Source organism: Triturus cristatus, chromosome 4_2 (genome assembly GCF_964204655.1).
Source record: "Triturus cristatus chromosome 4_2, aTriCri1.1, whole genome shotgun sequence".
In the NCBI taxonomy this organism is placed as follows: domain Eukaryota; kingdom Metazoa; phylum Chordata; class Amphibia; order Caudata; family Salamandridae; genus Triturus; species Triturus cristatus.
In genome coordinates this window covers 40,794,080-40,821,637 of record NC_140586.1, presented here as the reverse complement: position 1 = coordinate 40,821,637, position 27,558 = coordinate 40,794,080, and the positions used below count along the sequence as shown (strand labels likewise).

The 27,558-nt window shown below is 44.7% G+C and overlaps 1 protein-coding gene across 1 annotated transcript in view; it reads right to left on the bottom strand.

Moving 5' to 3' along the window:
• Positions 1 to 27,558, bottom strand: part of VAV1 (vav guanine nucleotide exchange factor 1) — a 415,631-nt gene that overhangs the window by 24,654 nt on the left and 363,419 nt on the right. Inside the window, exons 23-25 of the mRNA XM_085600348.1 lie at positions 18,712 to 18,828; positions 14,118 to 14,205; positions 12,906 to 13,020 (exon numbers count right to left, since the gene is read on the bottom strand). Coding sequence (XP_085456474.1) covers positions 12,906 to 13,020; positions 14,118 to 14,205; positions 18,712 to 18,828 — 320 coding nt within the window. The remainder of the gene's footprint in view (positions 1 to 12,905; positions 13,021 to 14,117; positions 14,206 to 18,711; positions 18,829 to 27,558) is intronic.

Below are 27,558 nucleotides of genomic sequence, written 5' to 3'. Positions count from 1 at the left end.
TGTAATGTTGACCGAAGTTTGGACTCCATTTTGTATTGTCATGCTTCCACGTGTTCCCCACGAGAAGAGTCCAACCTCTGTGTTAGTTGCTCTTGTAATCTGCCCAGTAACAGTCTATAAATAGCCCTTCCGTCCATCTGGCGCATGCCCAGACTTGACCACATCTGTTATCAGTTAGCCTTGCTTGACCATGTGTTCGCGGGCTCAAGGAGTGTGTTAGCTCCGCCCACGTATTGATTCAGTATCGAAAATGACCATAAATGGTAATGTTCTTCGGCCTCATGTTGTATCCACCCACTTATGAGCCCCTCTATTGTGTATAAAAGGGGACCATGTACGCAAGTTCTTTGTGCTACTCTATGCAATACTGAAGAGTGTTGTGTGGATTGTAGGACCACCCTTAAGGGTTAATAAATGCTGTCTTTGTACTTTGCAGTTTCCGTGCCAACTTCCTTATAGATTCCGTTACAGGAGAGCGAACCCTTGCGTCTTGCGGGCCTAGCTGGGGCCTGTATTCATCAATTGGCGCCCGTCACGTGGGGCTCATCGGCGACTCGGATGCTCGAAGGACTGGTCGCGACGAAGGTGAGGAGTTTGGCCGGGGACGTGATCACTGCCAGCGGCGTCTTAGCCCTGGCATCCCGAGGTTTTTCTTCCTTCCCTTCCGAGCTGACCGTCTGGGTGGCGCCGGTCCTCGACTGAGACCTCTTCTGTCGGTCTTGCCGTGAAAGCCGTTTGGGCGATTGTGGAGCTTGGCAGTTGGAATCTGGACTCTTGATTGGTAAGAACCATTGTACGGTACTTGCTCCGAGTTTCTGAAGCCTGGTTTGGCTATTTGAGTTTGATTGGTGATGACTAGTCATATTTTGTATTTGTCTTTGTGAAAATATATATGCGTTGCAACACATATAGGCAGGTAATGTGGAGAAATTTCTCCGGAGCTGTGTAACTTTGAACGGCGCAACGATTAAGTGCCATTTTTTTTTCTATAATATTGCATATTTTGCATTATTTCTGAGCATGCCTGCTTTCAGCGCACTCCGTAAGTGGTGTTGCTGTTTTGGGAACCGATTGAACCTCGAGGAATCTGCTCCAGCTCCCCCAGAGGGGACTCCTAATAGGGATATGTATGTGAAGCATGGTCTTTCTTCCATAATGTACAGCACAGTATGGAGGAAATATACAAAAAAAGATCCTGAGTTACGATGGCCTTTGTATGGATCGTTTGATATACGTAAGATTGAGTATGTGGAACAGTGTATGTGTAAGCGGCGTGCTCGTCAGGATATGTTTGAGTGTGTGCGGTTGTGGGTGAAGGAGGTGCGTGAGCGAGAGAAGCGTGAGAAAGCGCTGTTTGATAAAGAACAACGGAAGAATGATCATGTGCGAGCACAGGAAGCGAAGCGTCGGGAGGACAGAGAGCAGACGGACAGGCAAGAGAAGGAGCGTAGGCTACAAGTTTCGGGTCAATATGCTGTTCGGCAGCCACTCTATCCTGTCCTTAATAATCTTGATGATGATTTTTATTTACTAGATCGCTCTCCGCCCCCTTATGTCGGCGCATCTGCTCCGAGGCCGCAAGATTCCGTCCCGGGTACGGGTAAGGTAGATACGCGGTCCATGTTATCGGCTGAGCATATGGCTGAGCTTCGGCAAATCTCTTTCCGTGCACTTAAGGGTAAGGTGTCCGCGGATGAATTGTTCCATATTTGGGGGTCGTGGCAGGATAGAGAGAGATTGTATTTTTTGAGTCATTTCGCTGAGGAAGTGATTGCTGCTTTTCGGAAATATTCTAGTGTCTTTGAGCCTGCAGAAGTGACATCGGATGCTAAAGCATTGCATGATGGTGTTTTTTCTGCCTCTAAGGCTCCTGATACGGCTCGGCGGCTATTCGCCTTGCGGGACGCGGTGCTGGCCCACAGAGAAAAAGCGCGCCAACGAGCAGGGGAGGAGACGCAGTCGGATTCGTGTACCGCAGAAGGCCATTCATCCACCTCTCAATCAGATAAGAGCGATCTAGTGCATGCTAAGCCAATGCGCGAGGCGGCGCCTTTGTATGTTCCTCCTAAAGGAGCGGGGACTAGCTCGGACATTAACTCCGCCGATGCTAAGGGATATTTCGTGTATAATTGGGTTTACACTCCGTGGCATAGGGCTGATGTTATGGCATTAAAGAATGCATTGCCTGACCCCCGCAAGAATCCAGCGGCCTTCTACGAAGAAGTCGAGGGGGCCTTGAATTCTTGCATCATGACCTTAGCGGATATAGACCTGTTCTTTGGCCTTATCCTACCGCCGGATACGTGGCGATCTGTCCGAAGGGTAGATGATACAGTTGCCTTCAAGGCCCGGTGGTCTGAGCTTGAGGATGAGGACAGGGAGAGGAAGCCCGCACAGAAACCACCCCAGAATATTTTAGATCTCCCTGCTGCTATTGTGGCTAAGTTGAAAACAATTATCCCCCCTAAAAAGATTGACTGGAATATGTTAACTGCATGTAAACAGACAGCTGACGAGTCAGTTGCAGATTTCTTCACGCGCTTCGAAGAAACGTTTCATGACTTTAGTGGCCAGTCGCTTACTGACGAAACGGGCCGCCACCTTTTTGCGGATAAATATGTGGCTAATCTGCTGCCGGCAGTTGCGGCCCGGTTAAAAGCGAGTGAAAGTTCTTGGTCCTCCGCTACACCGACGGCCCTCCTGACTATCGCCCAGTATTATGAGCGTCAGGAGCACGAAGCGAAGGGCCAGGAGGAGAAGAAATCAAAAGATCTAAAAACCAAGGTGATGTTGGCGCAAGTATATGGCCCGCCCCGACGGGGTAATAATAGAGGAAGGGGAGGATCTTATGGTCCCCCTTCGGGCCGATCTGATTTGAATAGGAACCAGTGTGCGTATTGTAAGAAATCGGGCCATTGGGCCAGGGATTGCCCAGTGTTGCGTGCTTCGCGTCAGGGGCATACTCCGGGTGGCCCGAGAGGTAGAGGGGGTTTCTCGAGTTCTAGAGGGAATTCTAACGATAATGTCCGTTTCGACACTGCTGGGCAGCACCGAGATAGATCAAATGTTTTCGATCGCCAGCATCAGTATCACGTGTCGGAGATTGACCGATCGGGATATCATGATTCTCAGCATGCATAGGAATGCGTTGGATGGGGGTACGAATCAGTTGAGGTGCCGGTCGATCAGACGGGTCCTTATGTATCGGCTGAGGTTTTAGGCTCTACCGATCAGTTCCTAGTGGATACAGGAGCGACACGTAGTGCATTGTCTAGGCACTTGGTTCCGGGGGCTCCCCCATCCGGCTTAATGGTTACATCGGTAGGGTTTGACGGTACACTCTCCCGAAGCCCTCTTTCACAGCCCCTTACATTTAAGGTTGATTCTTTTTCTGCGCCCTGTCCGTTTCTGCTTGCCCCGTACACACCGGACAACATTATGGGTCTTGATATGTTAAAGCATTTTAGGGCTACGATCCGTTGCTCCCCTGCTGGTGTACGGGTAATATTGAATGACAATTACCCTCGATCAGAACGGATGTGTACGATGTCAGAGGATGCGCTGTTAGCTACCCTCCCTCGTGCTTTATGGGCGACTTCGGACACAGATGTGGGGCAAATGGTGATTCCTCCGGTCCACATTAGTGTCCAGGAGGGGGCGGTGTTACCACGCCTCCCACAGTACCGTATTTCCCAGGAGGGTGAGGAAGCTCTCATACAGATAGTGCAGGATTTGATGGCGGTAGGGGTAGTGGAGGAAGTCCCCTACAACATTTGTAACAGTCCGATTCTTCCCATACTGAAAAAGGATACGGATGCCAGAGTTTATCGGTTTATAATTGATTTGAGAGAAGTGAACAAGATCGTGATACCTCAGTACCCAGTGGTTTCCGATATCACGACGTTGCTTACCTTGGTCCCGCCTACGGCGACCATGTTCTCAGTGATTGATTTGAAGAATGCTTTCTTTTCCATTCCCATTCACCCTGATAGCCGATATCTTTTTGGGTTTACATTGAATAATAGATCTTATCGTTTCTGTAGGATTCCCCAGGGCTACACAGAAAGCCCTAGCATTTACAGTCAGGCTTTGAAACGACAATTGGATTCCTTTGCTCTGCTCGAGGGTGTCGCCCTCATTCAATATGTCGATGACATCTTGCTGGCGGCTGACACCCTGGAGTTGTGTGCAAAAAGTACGTTATCCTTACTTTCCTTTTTAGCATCCCACAATCATAAGGTATCTAGGAAGAAATTGCAATTCTGTAGACCAAAGGTGACTTATTTGGGTCACCTTTTGTCTAAGGAGGGACGTGCACTCACACCGGATCGTATCCAAGTAATTCTGGATACACCGAGACCGTCCACACAGAAGGATGTGCGTGCATTTCTGGGTCTTGTTTCTTTTTGTAGACAGTGGATATTGGGGTTTTCGCACATAGCTAAGCCATTGTTAGCCCTCTTGACAAAGGACACGCCTATCCCAATCCCTTGGTCAGATGAGTGTGATACTGCTTTTCAGCAACTACGGCAGGCCCTTTGTTCAGCACCAGTGTTAGGGACCCCTGATTATGCAAAACCCTTTTCGTTGTATGTGCATGAGAAAGATGGATGTGCATTGTCAGTTTTAGTGCAGATGCACGGCGATAAGCAGCGCTCTTGTGCATATTTTTCGGCTGTACTTGATCCTGTCGCCCGAGCATTACCAGGGTGTTTTCGCTCGGTTGCGGCGACAGCTGTGTCAATACGCCAAAGCGAGGGAATTGTGTTATCTCATAAGCTGTTGGTATTAGTCCCCCATGCTGTGGATGCCCTGCTTAATCAAACAAAGACGCAGCATTTGACCAGTGCCCGTTTAACGGGATATGAGTTGACGCTTTTGGCTCCTCATATTACGTTAAAAAGGTGCGTAACGTTAAACCCGGCAACATTGTTGCCATACCCCGAAACCCAGCCTGAGGCGCGGAAAGCGCATGATTGTATTCTCGTGACTGAGGAACAAACAAAGGGTCGTATTGATCTCCAGGATACGCCCTTTCCAGATGTAGATGGAGAACTGTGGGTGGATGGATCCTGTCTGAAGCTACCAGATGGTACGACTTCAGCAGCATATGCGATTACCACATTGCAAACGATAGTGGAGACAGCACGCATACCACAGAAATCAGCTCAAGCAGCGGAACTGATAGCATTAACACGAGCATGTGAGCTCAGTACAGGACTATGTGTGAATGTTTATACAGATAGCCGCTATGCCTTCGGAGTAGCGCATGACTTCGGCCTACTCTGGAAGGAGAGAGGGTTTTTAACGTCACATGGGGTACAGATAATGCATGGAGAGTTAGTTCATAATCTTTTAACTGCACTGACATACCCAAAGAAAATTGCCATCGTTAAGTGTAGCGCCCATAGGAAAGTAGTTGATAAAGTTGGAGAAGGGAATGCGTTAGCAGATCGAGTAGCACGGGAGACTGCGATGCAGCCCGGTGCTACTGCCGTGTATGTAGTAAAGTCACAGGTGGAAAGATGGCATGATGCGAAGGAGGAAGTGCGAGAAATGCAACGGACCGCTTCTGACAAAGAGCGGGAACAATGGGCTAGTGAGGGAGAACTGGATGACGAGGGCTGCTGGAGAAATAAGCAGATGGATAGATGGAAATTACCTACGGCTTTTGTACAGCCTATGGTTCAGATGGCACATGGGCTAGCACATGTTGGAGCTTCCGCAATTGTGAAATTGCTTACCCAAGTCTGGGAGCATCCAGAGATTGCTAGCACAGCGAAGAGGGTGGTGCAGACCTGTATGATCTGCCTGAGGTATAACCCAGGAAAAGGTACTCGAACTCCAGCAGGAGGATTTGTGACACCCACTGCACCCTTTGAGGTTCTGCAGATGGATTATATCCAACTGGAGCGCTGTAATAATCTGAAGTATGTCCTAGTAGTGGTCTGCGCTTTCAGCAAATGGGTTGAAGCGTACCCTACGAAAGACAATACTGCAATGACTACTGCGAAGATGCTGCTGAAAGAGTTCTTCCCTCGATATGGCGTCTGTAGACTTCTGTGGAGTGATAACGGCCCTCACTTTGTAGCGGATGTTATAAAGGACGTCTTGAAGGGCCTGGGCATCACCCAGAAGTTCCACGCCGTGTTTCACCCTCAGTCTGCAGGCCTAGTTGAGAAGTATAATGGTACACTGAAGCTTAAGATCGCTAAAATTCAAGCTTCAACGTCTTTGACTTGGCCAGACGCTCTGCCACTGGCGTTATTGTCAATTAGATCGGTACCACACTCTCGAACTGGCCTTACACCTTACGAAATTGTCTTCGGACGCCCAATGAATATTTGGGGTCCGCCAAAACCTAAGGCTATGTATGATGTACCTTGTGTAATGATGAACGATTATCTAGCACAGTTAACGGATAACTTGGTTTCTATCCATCAACAGGTCCGAGAGGCGCTCCCTGATCGGTCTACCGGCGAAGGACATGGTCTCCGGCCCGGTGACCATGTCATGGTGAAAGTCTTCGACAGAACGAACAGTTTGGAGCCGAGATGGGTGGGCCCTGAGCAGGTCCTCCTCGCAACGAGGACGGCTGTGCGAGTCTCCAACAGAAAGAATTGGATCCACTCTCTGCACTGTAGGAAGGTGCCGCCCGGATTGGTGGAACCTGCCGTGCTGACCGATCAACGAGAAATTTTGGCTGCAGAGACAGGCCGTGCTGCGGGGCCAAACGCCACTGAGGAGCTCTTTCCGGACCACGCGACTCCTGGAGGAAGGCGATATCATCTTCGACCAAGGAAGTGAGTTTTCCAGTACCGGGACATACTGTCAGAACGGCCCTTGGGTTAGTGAAACGGAGAGCCGATGAGGCAAGGGGGGGGGGGATCAGCCCTGCATTAGTGTAGTGACACCCGTCTTGGCCCGCTGGTGAAGAAATCAACCGCTGCCCAAGGGGAAGAGTTCTGACAGGCCTTTTAGTTTCAGGAAGATATCAGGGTATTGTTCTTTTTGACATGGAGAAGAAGAAAATCCTTTGTGCATCGGGGTTCATGCTGACAGTAGCTATTGTTGGGATAGCCACATGGTTTGTGGAGGAGGTAACTCCTGCTCGGAAAACACTTGTGTTGACGACTCCAATGCCTGCGGAGCACTACTTTTATACATTACCGTATCAAGAGTTGAAGCATCGACAGTCTTATTTGAATAACACTTTCATTCAGATGCTGCATCATACCCACGTTGCTACGAACGCTACGAACTGTTGGATATGTGGGATGATGCCAGCCCATCAGAAGAAAGGAGGTACGCCATTTATACCACTTCCTTTCTCTCATAATGGCTCTTGTAGAGCATGGTACACTTTGCTGTTTGCCACTCGGAAACCAACAGTGGGACGATTGCTTTTCAGACTCAATAAAGAATGCCATCAAGACAAAAATGGGTATCCACAAGCGAATGGGACAATTTGGGAGTGGGAAGAGTACCGACCAGACAATGAATCCATTCCCTACATCTTTACGAACACAAGAGACACTGTGGGAAAGGACAAGTTTGTAATTCAAGTAGCACAAGCTCAAGCGGACCTGTGTGTCCAGAGTGTGGGTTTTATTCCTGTTGGTGTTAGTGATTGCATTACTGTTCTGAATATTGATGGGTTGAACAATAGTACCTTCGTGGCCTCCCATAATACGTATTTTGTGTGTGGAAATAAAGGTTATTACCGTCTGCCAGCTGGGTGGTCTGGGGTATGCTATGTATCATTTCTATTACCTCCTGTATTCCTAGCTCCCGCATCTTATCATAAGGATCTGAAATTATTGAATAATGTGACTGTAAATAGGTATAAACGTACTTTATCAATTGATGATGTAGATCAGACTGATACCAGTCTGCAACAGTATATTGATTTTAACTTAGGACTGTTTTTCTTTGTTGGAGCTGCCCTGAACAGTAGGAAGATCCGAAGGTTAACAAGAGTGGTAGAAGCTGTGACAAGTCAGACTGCTGCTGCTCTTGGGAATCTTACGGAGGAATTACAGATTACTAGAATTGTTGCATTGCAGAATCGTATGGTATTAGACGTTATGCTAGCTGACAGAGGAGGAGCATGTAAAATTATTGGAAGTAGCTGTTGTGTGTTTATCCCTGATCATACGCCATCAGTTTATAATGCCATCAATAAACTGCATAAAATTGCAGCTGAGATCCATACAGAAAACGGCACTTGGTCCTTTTCTGGATGGTTTTGGGCGTTAATTACTGCCTGGGGATGGAAGGTTCTAACTGGTCTCTGCATTATTGTAGCGGTTCTGTTTTCATGCTGTATCTGCGTTCAGTGTGGTCCTTTACTCTGCTCATTATGTGTATCATTTTGTATCCCCGATAAGAAAGCTATTGCCGATGTTGCTCACCAGAAACGTCTAGCTAAAGAAGTTGAAGAAATGATGACGATTGACATATATGATGATTATCTTAACAAACCGGATGTCTTCAGTAAATGCTGAAAGGGTCGTCTGTTGTAAATTGAAACAACGATGTGATTAAGCATTTACTAAAGACATTAATTCCCCTCTTATAGAGCATGTTTTCTCTGTAATGTTGACCGAAGTTTGGACTCCATTTTGTATTGTCATGCTTCCACGTGTTCCCCACGAGAAGAGTCCAACCTCTGTGTTAGTTGCTCTTGTAATCTGCCCAGTAACAGTCTATAAATAGCCCTTCCGTCCATCTGGCGCATGCCCAGACTTGACCACATCTGTTATCAGTTAGCCTTGCTTGACCATGTGTTCGCGGGCTCAAGGAGTGTGTTAGCTCCGCCCACGTATTGATTCAGTATCGAAAATGACCATAAATGGTAATGTTCTTCGGCCTCATGTTGTATCCACCCACTTATGAGCCCCTCTATTGTGTATAAAAGGGGACCATGTACGCAAGTTCTTTGTGCTACTCTATGCAATACTGAAGAGTGTTGTGTGGATTGTAGGACCACCCTTAAGGGTTAATAAATGCTGTCTTTGTACTTTGCAGTTTCCGTGCCAACTTCCTTATAGATTCCGTTACAGGAGAGCGAACCCTTGCGTCTTGCGGGCCTAGCTGGGGCCTGTATTCATCAACTGAGACTGACCTAATTCATGATTAATGCGTATTTATAAATGTGCAAAGATTGCCATAAAGTGCAAAGTGCTAATAATGTGCAAAATTTGTCTAGATCTAAAATATTAAACTAATATGCACAATCAATTAGATCGTGGGGGAGGTGTGCATAAACCAAATAAATAAGTTACTAAAAGTGCTGACAATACTAGGATAAAAAAAGTAGTACATGAGGTAAAAATTATTACCAGTACAGGAGTATAAATATATATAATAAATATATATCAAAAAAGCTACATGTCAATGTTAGTACTATACTCTAATTGTAAAAAGAGTATAGAGTCACAAGAGTTCATCTGTATTATAGGAAGGTATGGAGGTCTTCCGTAGTATTCAATCCAAAAGGGGTTTTACTGTCCAGTTCTATTATCATGCGAGTCTCCAGTTGCCTCAGCATGCGTTCTCTATTGCCTCCCCGTTTTAATTTGGGGATGGCATCAATCACAAAATACGCAAGGCAGTTAAGATCATTTTCATGTGTGGTTTTCAAATGACGTGCCACCGGGTAGGTGGCATCGTTGTTCACAATTGCTCTCAAGTGCTGCAGGATTCGAGCATGCACTTGGAGTTTAGTGCTGCCTACGCAATTAAGGCCACAAGTGCATGTAAGGACGTAAACCGCATATTCAGTGCGGCAGGTGTAATGCCCTCCTATTTGTACTGGTGTAGGACTAAATAGAGTGCTATAATGGGTTGTGTTGGCTCCGAATTTGCAGGCCCTACATGAGGTACATTTCAAAAAAGCCTTTTATGGGTTGTAACCATGTCCCTTTGGGCATGACTTCAAGGCTGCTTTTGACCAATTGATTTCTCATGGAAACAGCCTGCCTGAAGGTAATGGTAGGCACGGTCGGGAGTCCGGGTGCCAACACTGCATCAGTTTTAAGTATTGGCCAATTTTTATTAACAATGGCCCTGAGCTGTTTGTGTTGCCGATTGAATGCGGTGATAAGGCGAGGTGCACTGTTATCCTCTCCCCCTATCTTGTGTTCATTTACCTCGGTTCTCTTATGAGAACCCAAAAGAGATTCCCTAGTCTTTAGAGCAGCCTTATCACTTGCTTGTTGAAGGATAGTATCACTATATAAATTATATATAGTAGGTAGTTATAGTTTGGACCTAGTTTCCATAAGAAAAGCATTTTTTTACTTGCCTATAACTTTGACGTTGTTTGACGGATCTTCACTACAATTCCCCCAAAAAGTGCACCGGTGATTCTTGTTGCACATGGAAAGTATTGGGGTGATTGGTCATGCGGGGGCCAAGAAAAAAGAAGGGGGGGACGTGTGTTTCCCATGTTAATTCCCCAAGGAACTTTAGACACGGCTACAGCCCAAATTGCTGAAGGGAATGACCTCAAATTTGGCAGAAAGGTGGATATTGGTGCGGGAAAGTACCTTTGTGTGATTTGGTGTAAATCTGTTCAGTAGTTCTGTAAATATTAAGCTAAATCCAAATGTATATATATATATATATATATATATATATATATATATATATATATATATATATATATATATATATATATATATATATATATATATATATATATATATATATATATATATATAGACACAGATCCTCCTCGGATTCGCGAATCCATGTGCCAACAGCAATGCCGTGATTGGCCTGCCGCAACCTGAGGGGAAAGTTGCTGCTGCCATTTTGTTCATCAGGACTCTGTTCCTTGCGGAGGAAATAAAGTTAGAAAATTATAGAAGGGGTCAGGGCCGAGGTACCTTGACCCCATGGGACTAACAGAGGAGTCTGTGAGTGACCCCTCATGGGTAAGAAATTGATCAAAAACCTTTTTTTATTTACTGTGCCTCCCCGGATCCTACTCGGATCCTCACAAATGTGGGTGGATTCGCGAAGGAGCCAGACTCCAATAAAAAAAAGCATACTCACTCACAGATCCACACACCTCCTCCCACAACCTCTTACACAACCATACAACCACCCACTCACACCCATACTGCCACTCACATACCCACAAGACCACTCACACACCCACTCACAGACTCACAAAGCCACTTATACACCCACACACCCACCCATACAGCCACTCACACACCCACCCATGCAGCCACTCACACATCCTCTCAGACCCTCACAATGACTCACACACCCACTCAGAGATCCACACAGCTTTCACACACCCACTCACACATCCATACAACAACTTACACACCCATTCACAGGCCCTCAAAACCACTCACATACCTTTCACATACCCACTCACACACCCTCACAACCACTCACCCAGCCCCTCACACACCCATACAACCACTCACACACCCAGTCACAGACCCACAAAACCACTCACTTACCTACTCATATACCTACACAGCCACTCCCACACCCACTCACAAACCCAAACAGCCAGTCACACATGCACTCACACACCCACCATACACTTACACACCCACTTACATACTCACACACCCAGGTTGCAGGGACATTATAGTTAGGAAATAACATTAAAATGCCATAGAAACTCACTGAAAAAAACCCCAAACATTACAGGGATGTTATAGTTAGGAAATAAAATTTAAAAGACCTTAGAAATCCACTGAAAAAGCAAAGATTACAATATTTGGGCTCAGATTTCACTGGTACAAAACCATTGAAATTCAGCAGTTACAGTTACCTGAGCTAACTATAACTTACGGCCCACATTGCACTGCTTATGACTTCACATATTACATCACTTATGACATGGTCAGTGACATCACTGATGATATCTCAAATGACATCAATGAAGATATCATCAAGTGAGTGCAATTGTTTTTAAGAGTTTATGGGTGTTAAACATAGACACTAACCTACTAAAAAACATAAATTAGTATACTTGGTGCACTACTATTGAGTGATACTACTTCTAACATATATTAAGAGTAGCTGTGTGACTGTATGTATCCTTGTATGTATGGGTGTGTAAGTGGCTGTATGGGTATATAATTGGGTGTGTGAGTAGCTGTGTGGGTGAGTGAGATGCTGTGCGAGTGGCGGTACTGGTGAGTGGGTGTGTCAATGGCTGTATGGGTGAGTGAGTGGCAGTGTGAGTGGCTCTATGGGCGGGTAAGTGGGTGTGTAGTGACTGTATGGGTGAGTTGGTGGGCATCTGAATGGCTGTATGAGTGAGTGGCTCGAAGTGTAAGTGCCTATATGGGAGAGTGAGTGGCTGTTTGAGTGGGTGTTTGGTTAAGTGAGTTGGTGTGTGAGTGCCTTTATTGCAGAGTGTCTGTGTGAATGACTGTATAGGTGAGTGTGCGGATGTGTGAGTGTTTGTATGGATGTGCAAATGGATATGTAAGTAGTTGTGTGGGTATGTGAGTGTTTGTATGGGTGAGTGAGTAGCTGTGTTGAGGGGCTGTATGGGTTAGTGAGTGGGTGTGTGAGTGACTGTGTATGTAAATAAGTGGGTGTGTAAGTAGCTCTATGGGTGAGTGTGTGGTATGTGAGTGGCTGTACGGGTAAGTGACTGGCTTGCACTAGCAGCCGAAGGCAGGCCATGTAGTTCCATACAACTCCACAAGCATGCACATCTCTATTGGTTTCTTCTTATATGCCACGCGTCCTGATGTAGCGGGGTTTGGAGATTAGTGGAGCACATGCGGGATAGGGTGTACACCATCCTCATCTGAGAACCTTCATATCTACCTCAAGGAGAGCACCCCAGGCTTTTGGGGTGCCTTGAAAGCTTCGAGTACTGTGGAAGTGTGAATGACGGGAAAGGTGATTAGTACCTGCTGGTGAGGGCATTGCTCTCCTCTCCGGCTCCTTGTACGGGCATTGCAGAGTTGTATCCAGTGACTTGAAGCAATCCTTTAGGGAATTATACTTGTAAAACTCCACTATTTCCTGCAGGAGAAGAGTAGTAGAGGAGTTCAATGTTGTAGGCCCTTCTTGAGGCATATGAGTGAATTAATGAGTACAGAGCCCCCCCAACATCTGAGTGCTAGTATCCTTGTGTAAAGTACACTGTGAAATCAATGCCCTCTGTGTGGGCTACACTGGCACCAACTACTCACACTCCCCCCCCAGTGCCTGCTTTTCACACTGTCAACCATTGCCATTGCTGACAATGTCTATAGAGGCAGATGTGTACACTGCTCACCAAAGTCAGCTCATCAGTACCAACCCATCACAGAATTTACAGGGTGCCAGCTGCTCACATTGCCCCAGTGCTCGAAATGGACAGGTATTGCCACTGCACTTATTTAATTTAAAAGAAAGAAAGAATATCTGCAGTTCCGAACAGTGGCAATAGGTACACTGGGAAAATGGGTACCTACACTTCTATATTTCCATTTCCAGCACTATACTGCTCATTAGTGTTGGTTCATCATTGTTCACAAGTGCCAGCGCCCCACCTTCTCCACTAATGGGAGATCTTCACATTGCCCAAATGTATCAGCTCCTCGTACTGCCACCAGTGATTGTTGCTCAGTTTCAACTAGCACCATCTCCTCACAATGCATCCAACTGCCAACTTCTCACTCTTTTCATAGGTGCCAGCTTCTCACACTGCCCATAAGGGCCAGCTGTTTGCACTACCCACTGCCTTAGGATTTTGGGGGAAGGCCGTATGAAGTTAAAGAAGCAGGCAGAGTTAGGAATATGAAAGAAAGCAGAGTGTGCAGGTTTTGAGAAATGGAGACAGAGGGTCTGTGTGAAGTGAAAATGGGAGCCTTGGACAAAGGCAAAGAAAGAGTTTTTGGTGGTAGAAAGATTTGTAGTCTTTATGATAGCAGAGTGGACATGTAGGGTTGAAAGAAGAGGTGTCTGGGAAAGGAAGAAACAGGGACTGAGAAGAGTAGGTTAAGGCTCCAGTTGTATCTGAGAAGGAGGCAGCCCAACTTCACTGTACTGCACAGCTGGAAAGGCAATTTGTGACTATGAATGCCTCTAGGTGTGTGGCATGACCCTATATCCTTAAGCCCCTGTCCTTCTCTTACGGTCAGACTCCGGAAGGCCTTCTTCTCTGTAATGCGGTACAGCCCATTCATCGTTGTCACCTTGATGTGTTTGATTTCAACACCGAACCTGAGGGAAAAAGACAACTATTAACTTTCCTTTTCTACTTTCCAAGTTGGCACCCTCGACAACCTTTACTCATGGCACTAGCCCATCTGCAATATAGAGGGCACTGACAGGCATGCCACAGAGATGTTATGGTGACCCTGTCAGTCCGTGGATGGTTTCACTAATTACATATTCTCAGAAGCCTTTGTGTGTAACTGGACCCAGCATGATTCCTTAAGAAAACTGGGAGTGGGTGTCCCATTCGGAAGGAAAGCGCAACACATGTCCCTTCCTGTGAGTTCTAATGACAAAAATCCCCATAGTCTTTTATCCTAGGGGATCAATAAAGAGGCAGCAAGTGCTGAGCCCCAAAGACAGTTGCCCATGTGGCAGTTGGTGAAGACAGACCCACAAATGTAAGCAAACATAATTACCACCCGGTAAACACAAAATAACTTGCTGGGAGAGATGTTTAAAGTTTTTGAGCTGTGAAACCCTCCTCCCTCAGAATTATGAACACATTGCTCAATCAGCTCGTACGTTCATACGGATTTCTTGCAAATATTTGATTCTTGCCCTAGAAAAATATTTTGCTTGCCCCTCTACGAACTACATAACCATTACCTTCTGAAAAAACGGTTCTTTTTCAAGTCAAAGCAGGTTTAACATTTAGTGCTACCATCAACCTGCTCTGAGGATTAGCAAAGGTGAAATCTTTCTACATATAAAAGTTGGCCTCACTAATGACAAACAACATTCTCCCAGTATTTGGAAACGGATGCCGATTAACAGTTACTTATTTGTTTACACCCCTTAGGTCTATATGCTAACTGATTTTTCTCGACATGTTGAGGGCTACCTCCACAAGAGACACCCAATCACTTTCTCACATCCTTTCAATAATTCTATAAATACAAACTCTTTAGCTGATGGGACTTTCTCCTTGTAGGGACAGTCTTGACTTTAAGCTTGACATTAAGTACTGCATGGACAGCACCTTTTCTTATGGTTAACTGAACCGTATAGTACAAACACCATATTTTGATATTTAATCATACCTTGCAGTGCAAGACTATCCAACATTTGTATCCAAAGGTATTCTTAATGGGATACAATCCTAGCTCGTCTTCCAACTCTCATGAATGGCAATAACGCTGCAACAATTGGGAAACATTGTTGCTTGGTATGCTTGAGAGGGAAATGTCTGATCACTTATGAGAATGTATTTTTAGTCTGTCCAATGGATTTATGCTCATTGCAATGATTTTTCACAAGATGTGATGTTTGACTGACTTTGACGTGAATAATATATGAGTTTTGAATGTGGCACAATGCTGTAGTTTGAAACGTTTACCAGAATTTGGGTGTGCAATTGTCTCTCGTTTATTTACATTATCACAACTATTACAGTTCAAGCACAGAAAAGTAACTTTCTTCAGTTTACAGTACGGTTTGATTTTCAGACGGATTTGAGTTTTTGGCTCATACTAAGATAGATAGAAAATAGACAGAAGTGATGCATTGGTCACCACTGTAGGCTCTGGTTGGGGAAGGAAGAGTTGTCTGCTGCTGACCCAATTGCAGTCCAGTAACCACCACTGCAGATCTTTTGTAGTCTTCTCCGAAAATTGAACATTGTTTTAGATGTCCTCCTGATGTTGGCCCTACTTCAGATCTCACTGCAGAGCCTGCATATGCCACCTGAGGTATTTGACCAGCAGGATGCAAGAGGCCATCAGTCCCTGAGGCCTGAGTCCACCTCACTGAAATCCAGGGCCGAGGCTGAAAGATCAGGATCATAGCCCGACTGTCTTTCCTAGAGAAAAAGCATGAAACCATATTGTGTCCAGAATGGCTCCAATGAAGGGAAAGAAGTCAGGTGCAACTTCTGCAAGTTGATAGTGAACCGCAAAGATGACAGGAGGTTCACGATAGTCTGAAGGTGGTTGACGACTGCCTGGTGTGAGCCGTCAACAGCCAGTTGTTGAGGTTGGGGGAAGACTTGCACCCCTGACCTCAGAAGGTGTGCTGCCACCACCGCCATCACATTTGTGAACACCCGAGGGGCACTGGAGAGACTGAAGGGGAGCACAGCAAACTGAAAATCCTCCTTCCCCACCACAAACCACAGATAGCGCTGCTAGGGGGCCATATGGAAATAAGATCTTGCAGGTCCAACGCCACCATTCAGTATCTCAGGTCGAGAGCAGGCAAGACCTGGGCCAGTGTGAGCATTTTGAAGTTTTCCTTCTGGAGGAAGGCATTGAGAGGGCAGGGCGCAGGTCTAAAATACGCCAATGGCTTCCATTCTCCTTGGGCACCAAAAAGTAGTGGGAATAGCAACCACGTCCTACTTATGGCGTGGGCACCCTGTTGATAGCTCGATTGGCCAAACTGGCTTGCAATTCCTGCTGCAAAACGGGAAGCTGGTCCTCAGACTGTCATTGGGGAGCAGTGGAAGGCGTGTGGTGGGGAAAGAAAGGGTAGGGTAGGGTAGGGTATTTCCCTTCCAAATAATTGGCAGGACCAACATGTCTATGTTATATCCTGCCAACCCAGCAAGAATTGTTGGATCCTGCCTCCTACTGGGTGGCTATGCTCCATTAAGGGCATGCTAAAGTGGTTTGGCAGGTGGGACTGCAGTGGGGGCAGAGGACTTGGGTGGCCCGTTGACATTGACCGAGCGGCGGGCGGTGGGCACCATAGCTGTGACTGCGAAACGGCTATGCATCATGCTGGGGTTGGAACGGCTGACACTATAAAGCCACGAAAGAAACAGTAGGGCTCATGCAACTGGCGCAGTGGGTTAGATAAGCTCAGGGAGTGAGCCGTAGCCCTGCTCTCTTGAACCGCTCCGGAGCAGAGTCTGCCTTGTCCTCAAACAGGCGACTTCTGTCAAATGGCATGTCCATGAGGGATAACTGCACATTGCTTGAAAAACTGGAGGACCTCAGCCAAGAGTGGCAACAAATGGCGACACAGGGTGGGTTTCAGGGACACTAGCCTCCCGCATGTCGTCAAACCAATTCTCCTCAGCATAAGGTTGGTAAATCTCATTACTCGCCTCGTATTCGAATCCGTGCCAAACAGGATATGTTTTTATCGTTGTGGAGGCAGAGCAAGCAGGGGAAGTGGAGTCAGAATGGCAGCTGGGCGCGACTTCGATCGAGGCTGAACTGGTGCAACTCAATATCAGAGAGCAGAACTGGGGCCTTGTCTTCTGGAACCTATGGAGTTGGCATTGATGAGCCAGGAACCAGCGTGGACTGTGGTCCTGGAGGTGGAGTCGAGAGTGGAGTTGGATGTGGCCCTGTTATGGGCTCAGAATGTCCAGCTGGTGCTGAAGGTAACCCAGGTGAAGAAACTCTCCGTTCCATGGGTGCATCAAAAGGAGTCGGCAAGCATCCATTGAGTCGGATCATGGCCTTGTGGAACTCTTTGATCTGCTTAAAAGTGGAGTTATTCTATTGAATAAGAAAGTGTTATGTTAAGCAGAACTAAATCTTCAACAGAATTATTTAGGTGGTCACAAAGAAATGGGCAGAATATGTTGTGATGAAGGAGGCTTGTACATTCAACCATCTAGAAAGGGAAACCTGCTAATTATTACTAGTGATTAAGAACAATTGGTTCGAGGATTTGACTTTTTAGGCTGTCTTACTGTTGCCTGTCCATGTCCTAAGATCTCTTTGCTCACCAAACTGGGAAGAAGACCCCTTTGCCATGGAAGGGAGCCTAAGCAGATGTCAGGGTCATGCAAATTCAAACTACTATTAACCCTTCCTACCACCCTTTGCCCTCTACAAATCTGGGTCATGAATACCCTTGTAGCACTGCACTCCAACTTCACCAAAGCTAAAGAGACTTCCAAGAGAGCAGTTTAACAAGAGAAAGATATTCACCCAAGAAGTAAGTACCAGGCTATTCACCCAGCCTTTGAATTCGCCATCTAACCTCCATAACAAAGAGTGATCTGTGCTACCGGTCCCCTGGCTCTGCTGTAGAAGGATGCTATCTCACTATGCTACTCATCTTTGAGGTGAAAGAAAACTCAAGTGCTGTCCTCCTGACCATTCATGGACTCCCTCAGCTATGATACCATTGGAGTGCTTGCATCTCCACAACAGGGATTGACCAAGTTAACTCAATAGGGAAAGTTTGCTTGTTTGAGGGACGTCCATGCCAACTTTAGTAGACAAGTGCCCCAACCCACGGCCCAATTTTATTGCCACTGGATGCTAGCTTGGTTGATGCAGATCAATGATTTCCCTCGTATGACCTTGATGCCCAAAGGTAAGCCAAGGACTGGAAAACAGAAACACTGTGTTCATTTGGTTATCCCTGCACCACGATTGGACATTTCATGATGATGTTAGTTTTCTTGTATCTGAATCAAATTTGCCATTTGCTTGGTGATAATGATTTGCTGCTTCCTGCACGGAGTCTGGAAATTGAGTGGTGATGATCTTTTGTCCTTGCCTCCACAAAGCTAAAAATGCAGTGCCTATCACTTGCTTAAGTACTTACTTGATGCTTATGGCAAACTCCCCAGCATCCTTCACCCGCTGCCTGACCAGGTAAGTGCCATCTGAGCGATTATTAAGGGCTAATTCTGCTTCTTTCCTCTCCATGGGTCCAGCATACCTAATAAGCAAGTGGACAGAGGGCAAGGGATATCAAATAATTTCCTAAATATCTCAGTGTCACCAGTAAATTTTAAGAAACATTTTAACAAAGCAATGAAAAAGGACCAGGCAACAGCAGCCTGTAGTATGAGGGCCTGTATAACACTACAACAGATTTTTTATTTTCATTTATTAGAGTTTTATATAGCGTGAACATGACTCTAAAGGGTATCAGAGCGCTTTACATATGTGCAGGTGAGCGAACCAGTAAATCAGACAATAATAAACCGTACAACAATCACAATAAAAGTGCAAGAGGCCATGGGAAGTAGGCGGGGAGGGAGAGCTACCAGGAGTCCATCCAAACGTTATAAATAGGGCTCCCGGTTTTATGGTATTTATTTTATTAACATTTCTGTCTGTATTTATCCATATTTATTTTGTGTTTTGAGAATACAGGGAGCCGAAAAATGGAATATTTCCACGTTTATATAACTTTTGAATGCGCACTCATACATAGATGCCTGTCACGATTTAGCAAATTAAGCAGCCAAGTATAACAAAACAATACACTCACATGTGGACATTAGCAATATGCTAACATATGCCTGTATTTAAGGAAATCACATTCTGTTTTTTAACTCTCCATGCTGGTTATCTGCTCAGCTGTTGCCTGGAATTAATGAAAGACAGCATGGAGAGTCTCTCACAACAAGAACTATTTTCAGCATTTTTTTGCTTTACAAAATTAAAGACAGACAGGAAACACATTGTTTTCTGTCTGTATTTATCCGTAAAAATCAGTAAAAAAAAGGAAAAATGAAAGCTTACTTATAAACAAAGAAAAAGTTGAGGGAGAGAGGTAGGGCAGGCCATAATAAACAATAAGTTCAATCACAACGAAGGTACCAGATGAGGCTGTGCCCAGGCGGGGTGATGAAATCCCTCTAGTCCACTAGGGAGATCAATAGAGTAGGCATAGGAGATAGATTACCAGTGGGTCCAGAGTGACTTATCGGTGTGGGAGAGTCAAGATAAAGGGAGCTAGTGCAAGAATTTGCTCAATAATAGCATTTTCACTTGTTTTTTTAACAATATAGATGACGGGTTGATTCTGATTTCGATAGCAGGGAATTCCAAATTCTCAGCGCAATAATAAAAAAGGCACGGTTGTAGGTTTTTTTCTACTTGAATTTCTGTGGTTGCAGCAGTAACGGTGAGGCGCTTCTAAAGGTTCTATAGCCACCTGACAACTCCAATTTTTGTGCAATGTATTTCAGGAAGTGAATGGCTTTGTGTATTAAACAGGCAATTTTTTGATGCATTCTTGCCTCGCCAGTTTAGAGATTTCAAATTGGGTGTGATGAGGGTATTGCGTTTAGATCCTGTAACGAGCCTTGCAGCTGCATTAAGTGAGGCTCTTAGGGGGGCCAACTTAGTACTGAGTAGGCCACACAATGTTGCATTTCCATAGTCCAGCCTTGAAATTACGAGGGCGACTGATTTGAAGTCATCCACAAAGAGGAAGGGTTTGATTTTCCTTAGGATACTCAGTTGAAAGTTAGCTCATTTGGTGGCTGAGGTGATGTGATCCTGCATGTTCAGGTCCTTATCAAGAGTAATTCCCAGAGTTTTTGCAGACTCTGTGACATGCGGAATGGAAATGAGGGCAGTTAAATGTTTCAATCAGTCATCAATGTCTAGAGATTGTTTGGGGGGTGAAATGAAAAGTAATTCGGTTTTGAGAGTGTTTAGTTTAAGATGATTGCAGGTCAGCCAATTTTGATTTTTTTGTAGAGTTGAATTAAGGGATCTAATATCCTCCAAGGATGAGATTTTCAGGTAAAGTTGAGTGTCGCCGGCGTACATGTGATAATTGATACTTCAAGCTTTCAGGATTTTGGTAAATGGTTCTATGAGGAGGTTAAAGAGTGGCTGAGAGAAAGGAACCCTGCGGAACCCCTAATAAGACTGGTGTGGAGTTGGACAGGGAGTAATTAATCTTTATTATTTTAGATCTATTGTGGAGAAAGGAGGCGAACCAACATAGGACGAGACTGGAGAGCCCCGACCTGTTTTCAAGTAAAACCAGGAGGCTTTCATGTTTGACCGTATCAAATGCTGAGGAGAGGTTGAGGAGGATTAGCAGACAGGATTCATTTGGATTAAGCATTTGTAAGGCGTCATCAACTATATGCGTGAGGGTCGATTCAGTGCTGTGTCCCTGACAAAATCCAGATTGATATTGGTCCAGGAGCTGGAATTTCTCAATGTGATTGCGTAGCTGGATATGGACACATTTCTCAATGAGCTTAGAAAGAGTCGGGACGCTGGAGATAGGACAGAACTTATTTTTTTTTTTTTTATTTATAAAGTTTTATATAGCGCGGACCAGACCTGCTGAGGGTATCAGAACGCTTTACAGAAGTTACATCCCAAGAAAATTTGAGCGCTTGACACATATAAATGAGCATCTAAGATGCGATCTTGTAGATTGTAAGTTCTCGTTGAAAGTCAGGATTGTGTTGGTCATTCTCATTTAGAGATCATCATGTATCTTGGGGAATGAGCAGATTCAGGTTGGTAACACCTTGCCTCATGGCTGGGATCGGTAGAGAGTTTTATTCATTAGTAGTAGTTTGACTTCTTTTTTGAAGGAGGTGGTGGAGGGGTTCATTCTGATTGTTTGGGGCAGGGCATTCCATATCCTCGGTGCTAGGCCAGAGAAGGTGCGTGTGTAGGTTTTCTTTTTCTTAAATCTTTGTGGTTTCAATAGCAGGGTGTTGGTGCTTCTCAGAGTTCTGCTATTGCCTGATAATTCAAGTTTATTGTCTAGATACTTTGGTGTATGGCGGTGTAGGGCTTTGTGCATCATGCATGCAATTTTTAGCTGTGCTCTTGCCTCATAAGGGAGCCAATTCAGTTGCTTTAGATCCGGGGTGATGTGGTTGCTCTTTCTGGAGCCAGTGACTAATCTTGCAGCCGCGTTGATTGAGGCTCTTAGAGGAGCAAGAGTGGATCTCGGCAGGCCACATAAGGTTGTATTCCCATAGTCTATTCTGGGTGGAACTAATGATTGAAAAGCTGTTTTTAGGTCGTTGAGGAAGGGTTTTAGTTTTCTGAGCATGCTCATATGAAAGTTGGCTCCTCTGGCGGCTGTGCGGATGTGTTCCTTCGTGTTGAGATTTTTTTCCAGTATTATTCCCAGTGATCTTGTGGAATCGATAATATGAGGTTTGCATTTGAGGGCTGTTAGGTGTTTCATCCAGTTTACTATGTCACCTTGTCCTTGTGGTGGGGAGATTAGGAGAAAGTCAGTTTTGAGCGAATTGAGTTTGAGGTGGTTTTTAGTTAGCCAGATGTGGTTTTTTTGTAAAGTTGTGTTGAGTAGGCAGATGTCATCTGGTGATGATATTTTTAGGTATAGTTGGGTATCATCCGCGTACATGTGGTAGTTGATGTTGGAGAGTTTCAGAATTTCGGTTAAGGGTTCCATGAATGAATTGAAGAGGGTAGGAGATAGGGCAGAACCTTGAGGGACTCCCAAGGTGACCGGTGTTTGAGGATAGCGAATGGTTAATCTTGATCCTTTGGGTTCGGTTGTCTAAGAAGCAGGCGAACCACTTCAGGACAGCTCCTGATAAACCCATTCTGTGTTCAAGTAGGTCTAGGAGACTGGTATGTTTAACCGTATCGAAGGCTGCTGATAGGTCTAGGAGGATTAGGAGGCAGGATTCGTTTTGATCTAGTATTCGGACTGAGTCATCGACGATGTGGGTCATGGCCGTTTCTGTGCTGTGATTCTGCCTGAAGCCTGATTGAAATTGGTCAATGAGGTGGAATTGGTCTATATGGTTGCATAGTTGGGAGTGGACGCACTTCTCTAGTAGTTTTGCTAGTGTAGGAATAGTGGATATTGGACAGTAGTTATCTGGAATTGTGTGGTCAGCATTGGGTTTTTTAAGAATAGGGGTTACCTGTCCTTTTAAGCAGCTTGGAAGGGTTCCCTGTGATAGAGATGCATTCACTATCTTTGTCCAGATGGGTATAAGAGCAGTTTTGATCTCAATGAAGATGTTGGCTGGAAGCAGATCACAGAAGTGGTTTGACGGTTTGAGTGTTGTTATTAACTTGAGGATGTCATTTTCATCAAAGATTTTAAAAGTGTTCCAGGATGCATTGTTTTTGAGGGTAAGCGCATGCTGGATAGGTGTATGTGCCGATTGTGGCCTGATGGGGTTAGGTGGGGGCGACAATGAGAGTTGTTCATTTGCTGTAAGGACCTCTTTTTCTATAATTTTGGATTTTTTTTCAGTAAGTGGGCGGCAAAAGTGTTACAATTGGGTTGCGGGTTGGGGCCTATAGAGGAGCCTGTGTGATGTTGAGCGGATTGAAGTTTAATAATTTCGAATAGTTTTCTTGGTCGATTTCTAGCATTGTTTAGTTGATCTTTGAAGAAGTTATCTTTGGAGATTCTGATGTGTTTGTTGTAATTCCTCCTTCTTGATCTTAGTTGTTTAAGGTGCTCTAGTAACGGTGCAGCTCTCCAGGTCCTCTCCGCTAGTCTCAGGTTGCGGCATTGATCATTTAGGTTCCCATTGTACCAAGGTTTGGAGTCTTTAGAGGAGGGCCTTTTAAGTTGAAGAGGTGCCACTGTGTCGAGAATATTCGTCATCGAGTTGTTGTAGTGGGTTGTGAGTTCATGTACATCTGTGAGGTCCTCTGGTGGTGATAGAAAATTGTTGGTGAGGGATGTTAGGTAATTTCGGTTAATGTCGCGAGTATCTCTTTTCCAATGTTTGGGTTTCTTAAGTTGGAGTTTATGAGTCTTTGTTGGTTCAGTGATGAGGAAGGAGATGCTGTGGTGGTCCGTCCAGTCACAAGGTATGATTGATTTAGGTATGATGGAGTTTTGCCTGGCAATGATCAGATCCAGTGTTGCACCCAGTATGTGCGTTGGGCTATCTCAGAATTGGACAAGTTTGAGGTTAGTTAGGAAGGTTTTAAGGTTGTTAACTGTGGGGTTGTTATGATTGTTGCAGTGGAGATTGAAGTCTCCGAGGAAGATTTGGGGGCAGTGTTGCCCCATATTGGAGGAGATGATTTCCATGATTTGTTCAGTGAATGCAAGATTGTTGCCTTGAGGGTGGTAGACCAAGTGTAGTTTACATAGGGGACTGTTGTTGCTCGAGATGTTTATGCCCAGGTATTCGCACATGTCAAGGTCGATAGATTGTGATTGAGTTACCACTAGGTTGATGCGGTGTATGAAGGCTATGCCACCACTCAATCTTAAAGGTCTATCAGCTCTTACGATGTCATAGCTAGGGGGGGATTAGGATGTCAAGGATTGGTGCAGAATCTTTCTTTAACCAGGTTTCCATTAGAAGGAGTAGGTCAAGGTCATGGGCAAGGATAAGGTCGGCAATGTCGGCTGCGTGTTTCCAGGCCGATCTGCAATTTAGGAGTATGCATTTCAGGTGGGGTTTGGTGTTCCATGTGGTTTTCTCTGTGGTGGGTACTGCTTTGAGGTTGGACTTGTTTATCTCGCTGGGGTTTTGAATCTGTTCTCTGTGTGGATTTTAAATAATTGTTGAGATGGGGTTGAGGCTATGTGACAGGTCGAGGTATGCATTCTTGTATGTATGTAGAATGTCCTGGATGTCATTGTCAGGAAGGGAGGTTTTGGTCCTGGCCGGTCTTGAGGGTGCGTTGTGTAAGGGAGCGGCTCACCAACTAGTGTGCTGGGATGTTTGGGAGTTGATCAATTTTAAAGGATGGACCACATGGTGTAGGCATTTGTCAAGAGGGATCTGACTCTGTCAAGAGAATTTGATGGCCTAATGGATTTGGATCCTTGTGGTCCGTTGTGGGTTTATTAAGAATGGGGGTAACCAGTCCTGACTTGAGGCATTCTGGTATGGTGCCTTGACGTAGCGAAGCATTTACTATTTTGGTCCAGAGTGGGAGCAGTGAGGTTTTAATCCCTTTGAAGAGGTTCGAGGGTAGCGAATCATTGAAGTGGTTTGAGGGGTTGAGAGTAGATAATATTTTTAATATGATAGCTTCATCATAGATTTTGAATGAGCACGAGGCATTGTTTTTGGTTGAGTGAGTAGGGCACTCAGGCCAAACGAACGTGTGGGGGTGGCTGAGTGCAGTAGCAGGGAGGAGATCCAAAGCAGTCCGTAAGTCATTTTCAATCTTTTTCATCTTACCCAGGCAGAAGGCAGAAAGTTCTTCCCAGTTAGGCTGCAGATTAGACTCGAGGAGAGGGTTGGGTTGCCTGTTGGATTACGATTTGATTATTTCAAACTGTTTTTTTGGTTAGTTTCTGGCGTCATTTAGCTGTTTCTTAAGAAATTAGTTTTAGAGCTGTGTATGTGTTTGTTGTAAATACTTCACAGAAATCGCAGGTGTTCGAGGCGATCTATAGAGGGAGAGAGAGTCTCCATTCCTGTTCAGTCAATCGTAGATTGCGTCTTTCAGCATTTAGGCTACCATTGTGCCAGGATTTGGAGCCTTTGGTGGACATTTTTTTAAGTTGGAGGGGTGCTATAGCATCAAGGATGGTTGTCATTGAGTTATTGTAATAATCATTAAGGACCTGTACAGCTGACATGTCCTCAGGAGGGGGAAGGAGGCAACTGCTGATAGATGACAGGTCATTCAGGTTAATGTTACACGTGCTCCTTATCCAATGTCTGTTATTTTTTATTTTAACCTTTTTTGACGGCAGCGATTCTGTGAAGAGGAAAGTAATGAGGTGGTGGTCTGTCCAGTCACATGGAACAATTGATTCAAGTTTAGTGTAGTTGGCCTTTGAGAAGACTAGATCCAAGGTTGCTCTAATGTTGTGGGTAGGGCTGTCGCAGATTTGGATAAGATTAAGGTCAGCAAGGAAGGTTTGAAGGCTGATCACCGCCTGATCATTTGGGTTGTTCAAGTGGAGGTTGAAGTCACCAAGGAAGATCTGGGGGCAGAGTAAACCCAAGTTAGTCGTGAAGATTTCCATAATATGTTCAATTAATGGGAGGTTATCTCCTGGAGGGTGACAAAAAGCAGGTAGTTGTCAGCTAGGTTTATATTTAGTCCAAATGTTGATGCCTAGATATTCACATGACCATTAAAGATAATGGGGTAACCCAGTAGCCCTCAGAACCTGGGTAAGTGTATGAAGCAAAAACAGTGGTTCTGTTGGGAATCACCTTAATTTAAACAGCACTAAATGCATTTGATAACTGTTCCATTGTTCCTTTGGCAACAATTATATAGACACACACATATAAATCAATTTAAAGGACACAACATAGTTTTCTTTCCACTATATTTAAATCAGGAATTATATACTTCTATTGTACAGGACCAACCAACAATAACTGAAATGTAACATGAAACATTTAGTGACAAATAGTGCTTAGTGACAAAACCTTCAAACGTAAATTGACATAGGAAACATATATATATACATAGTGACACACTAATACTTTAAACATATATGATCCGAAATCAAATAGCATATGGCACCACAGTAAAAGTTATTCAATGATTCAAATGGTGGAATTGCATGGACCAATTAGACAGGTAACGTCGACGTTTCGACCCTAAGAAGAAGTGCAGCTTTTTGCGCATCTAAGGCGGGTCTTCATCAGGACAAGAAGAAACACATATGGCTGCCTGAGAACTAGGAAAGAATTGAATTATCCTAGAGTCGCATACGAAGATATCAACCAACCTCTCAGCTAATAGCTATTATTTGCCCCGCCTTTGGAAACATCGGACGTTCATTCAGTGTGCGCCTAATTTGGTTGATCGTTACGACGGCACCGTGTTATTTGCTGGGAAACAAATGAATTTTAAGAACACTTTGACCTGACTGAGAGGTTGGTTGATATCTTCGTATGCGACTCTAGGATAATTCAATTCTTTCCTAGTTCTCAGGCAGCCATATGTGTTTCTTCTTGTCCTGATGAAGACCCGCCTTAGATGCGCAAAAAGCTGCACTTCTTCTTAGGGTCGAAACGTCGACGTTACCGGTCTAATTGGTCCATGCAATTCCACCATTTGAATCATTGAATAACTTTTACTGTGGTGCCATATGCTATTTGATTTCGGATCATATATGTTTAAAGTATTAGTGTGTCACTATGTATATATATATGTTTCCTATGTCAATTTACGTTTGAAGGTTTTGTCACTAAGCACTATTTGTCACTAAATGTTTCATGTTACATTTCAGTTATTGTTGGTTGGTCCTGTACAATAGAAGTATATAATTCCTGATTTAAATATAGTGGAAAGAAAACTATGTTGTGTCCTTTAAATTGATTTATATGTGTGTGTCTATATAATTGTTGCCAAAGGAACAATGGAACAGTTATCAAATGCATTTAGTGCTGTTTAAATTAAGGAGATTCCCAACTGAACCACTGTTTTTGCTTCATAGATATTCACATGGTGTGAGAGAGACAATTGGTGCTTGCTTCGCCACAAGAGTGTTGCAGTGAATACAAGCTATACAACCACCAGGTCTTATTGGTCTATCTAATCTAATGATGTTGTAGCTAGGTAGTACTAGCATGTCGAGAGTAGGGGTGGAGGAATCATTTAGTTAGTTTCTGTCAGGACTATGAGCTTGAGATTGTGAGAAAGGATGAGATCCGCAATATCCACCGTGTTTAGATGCTGATCCACAATTGAGTAGCATACATTTCAGGTGGGTTGTATTGACAACGGAGGGAGTCTGGGT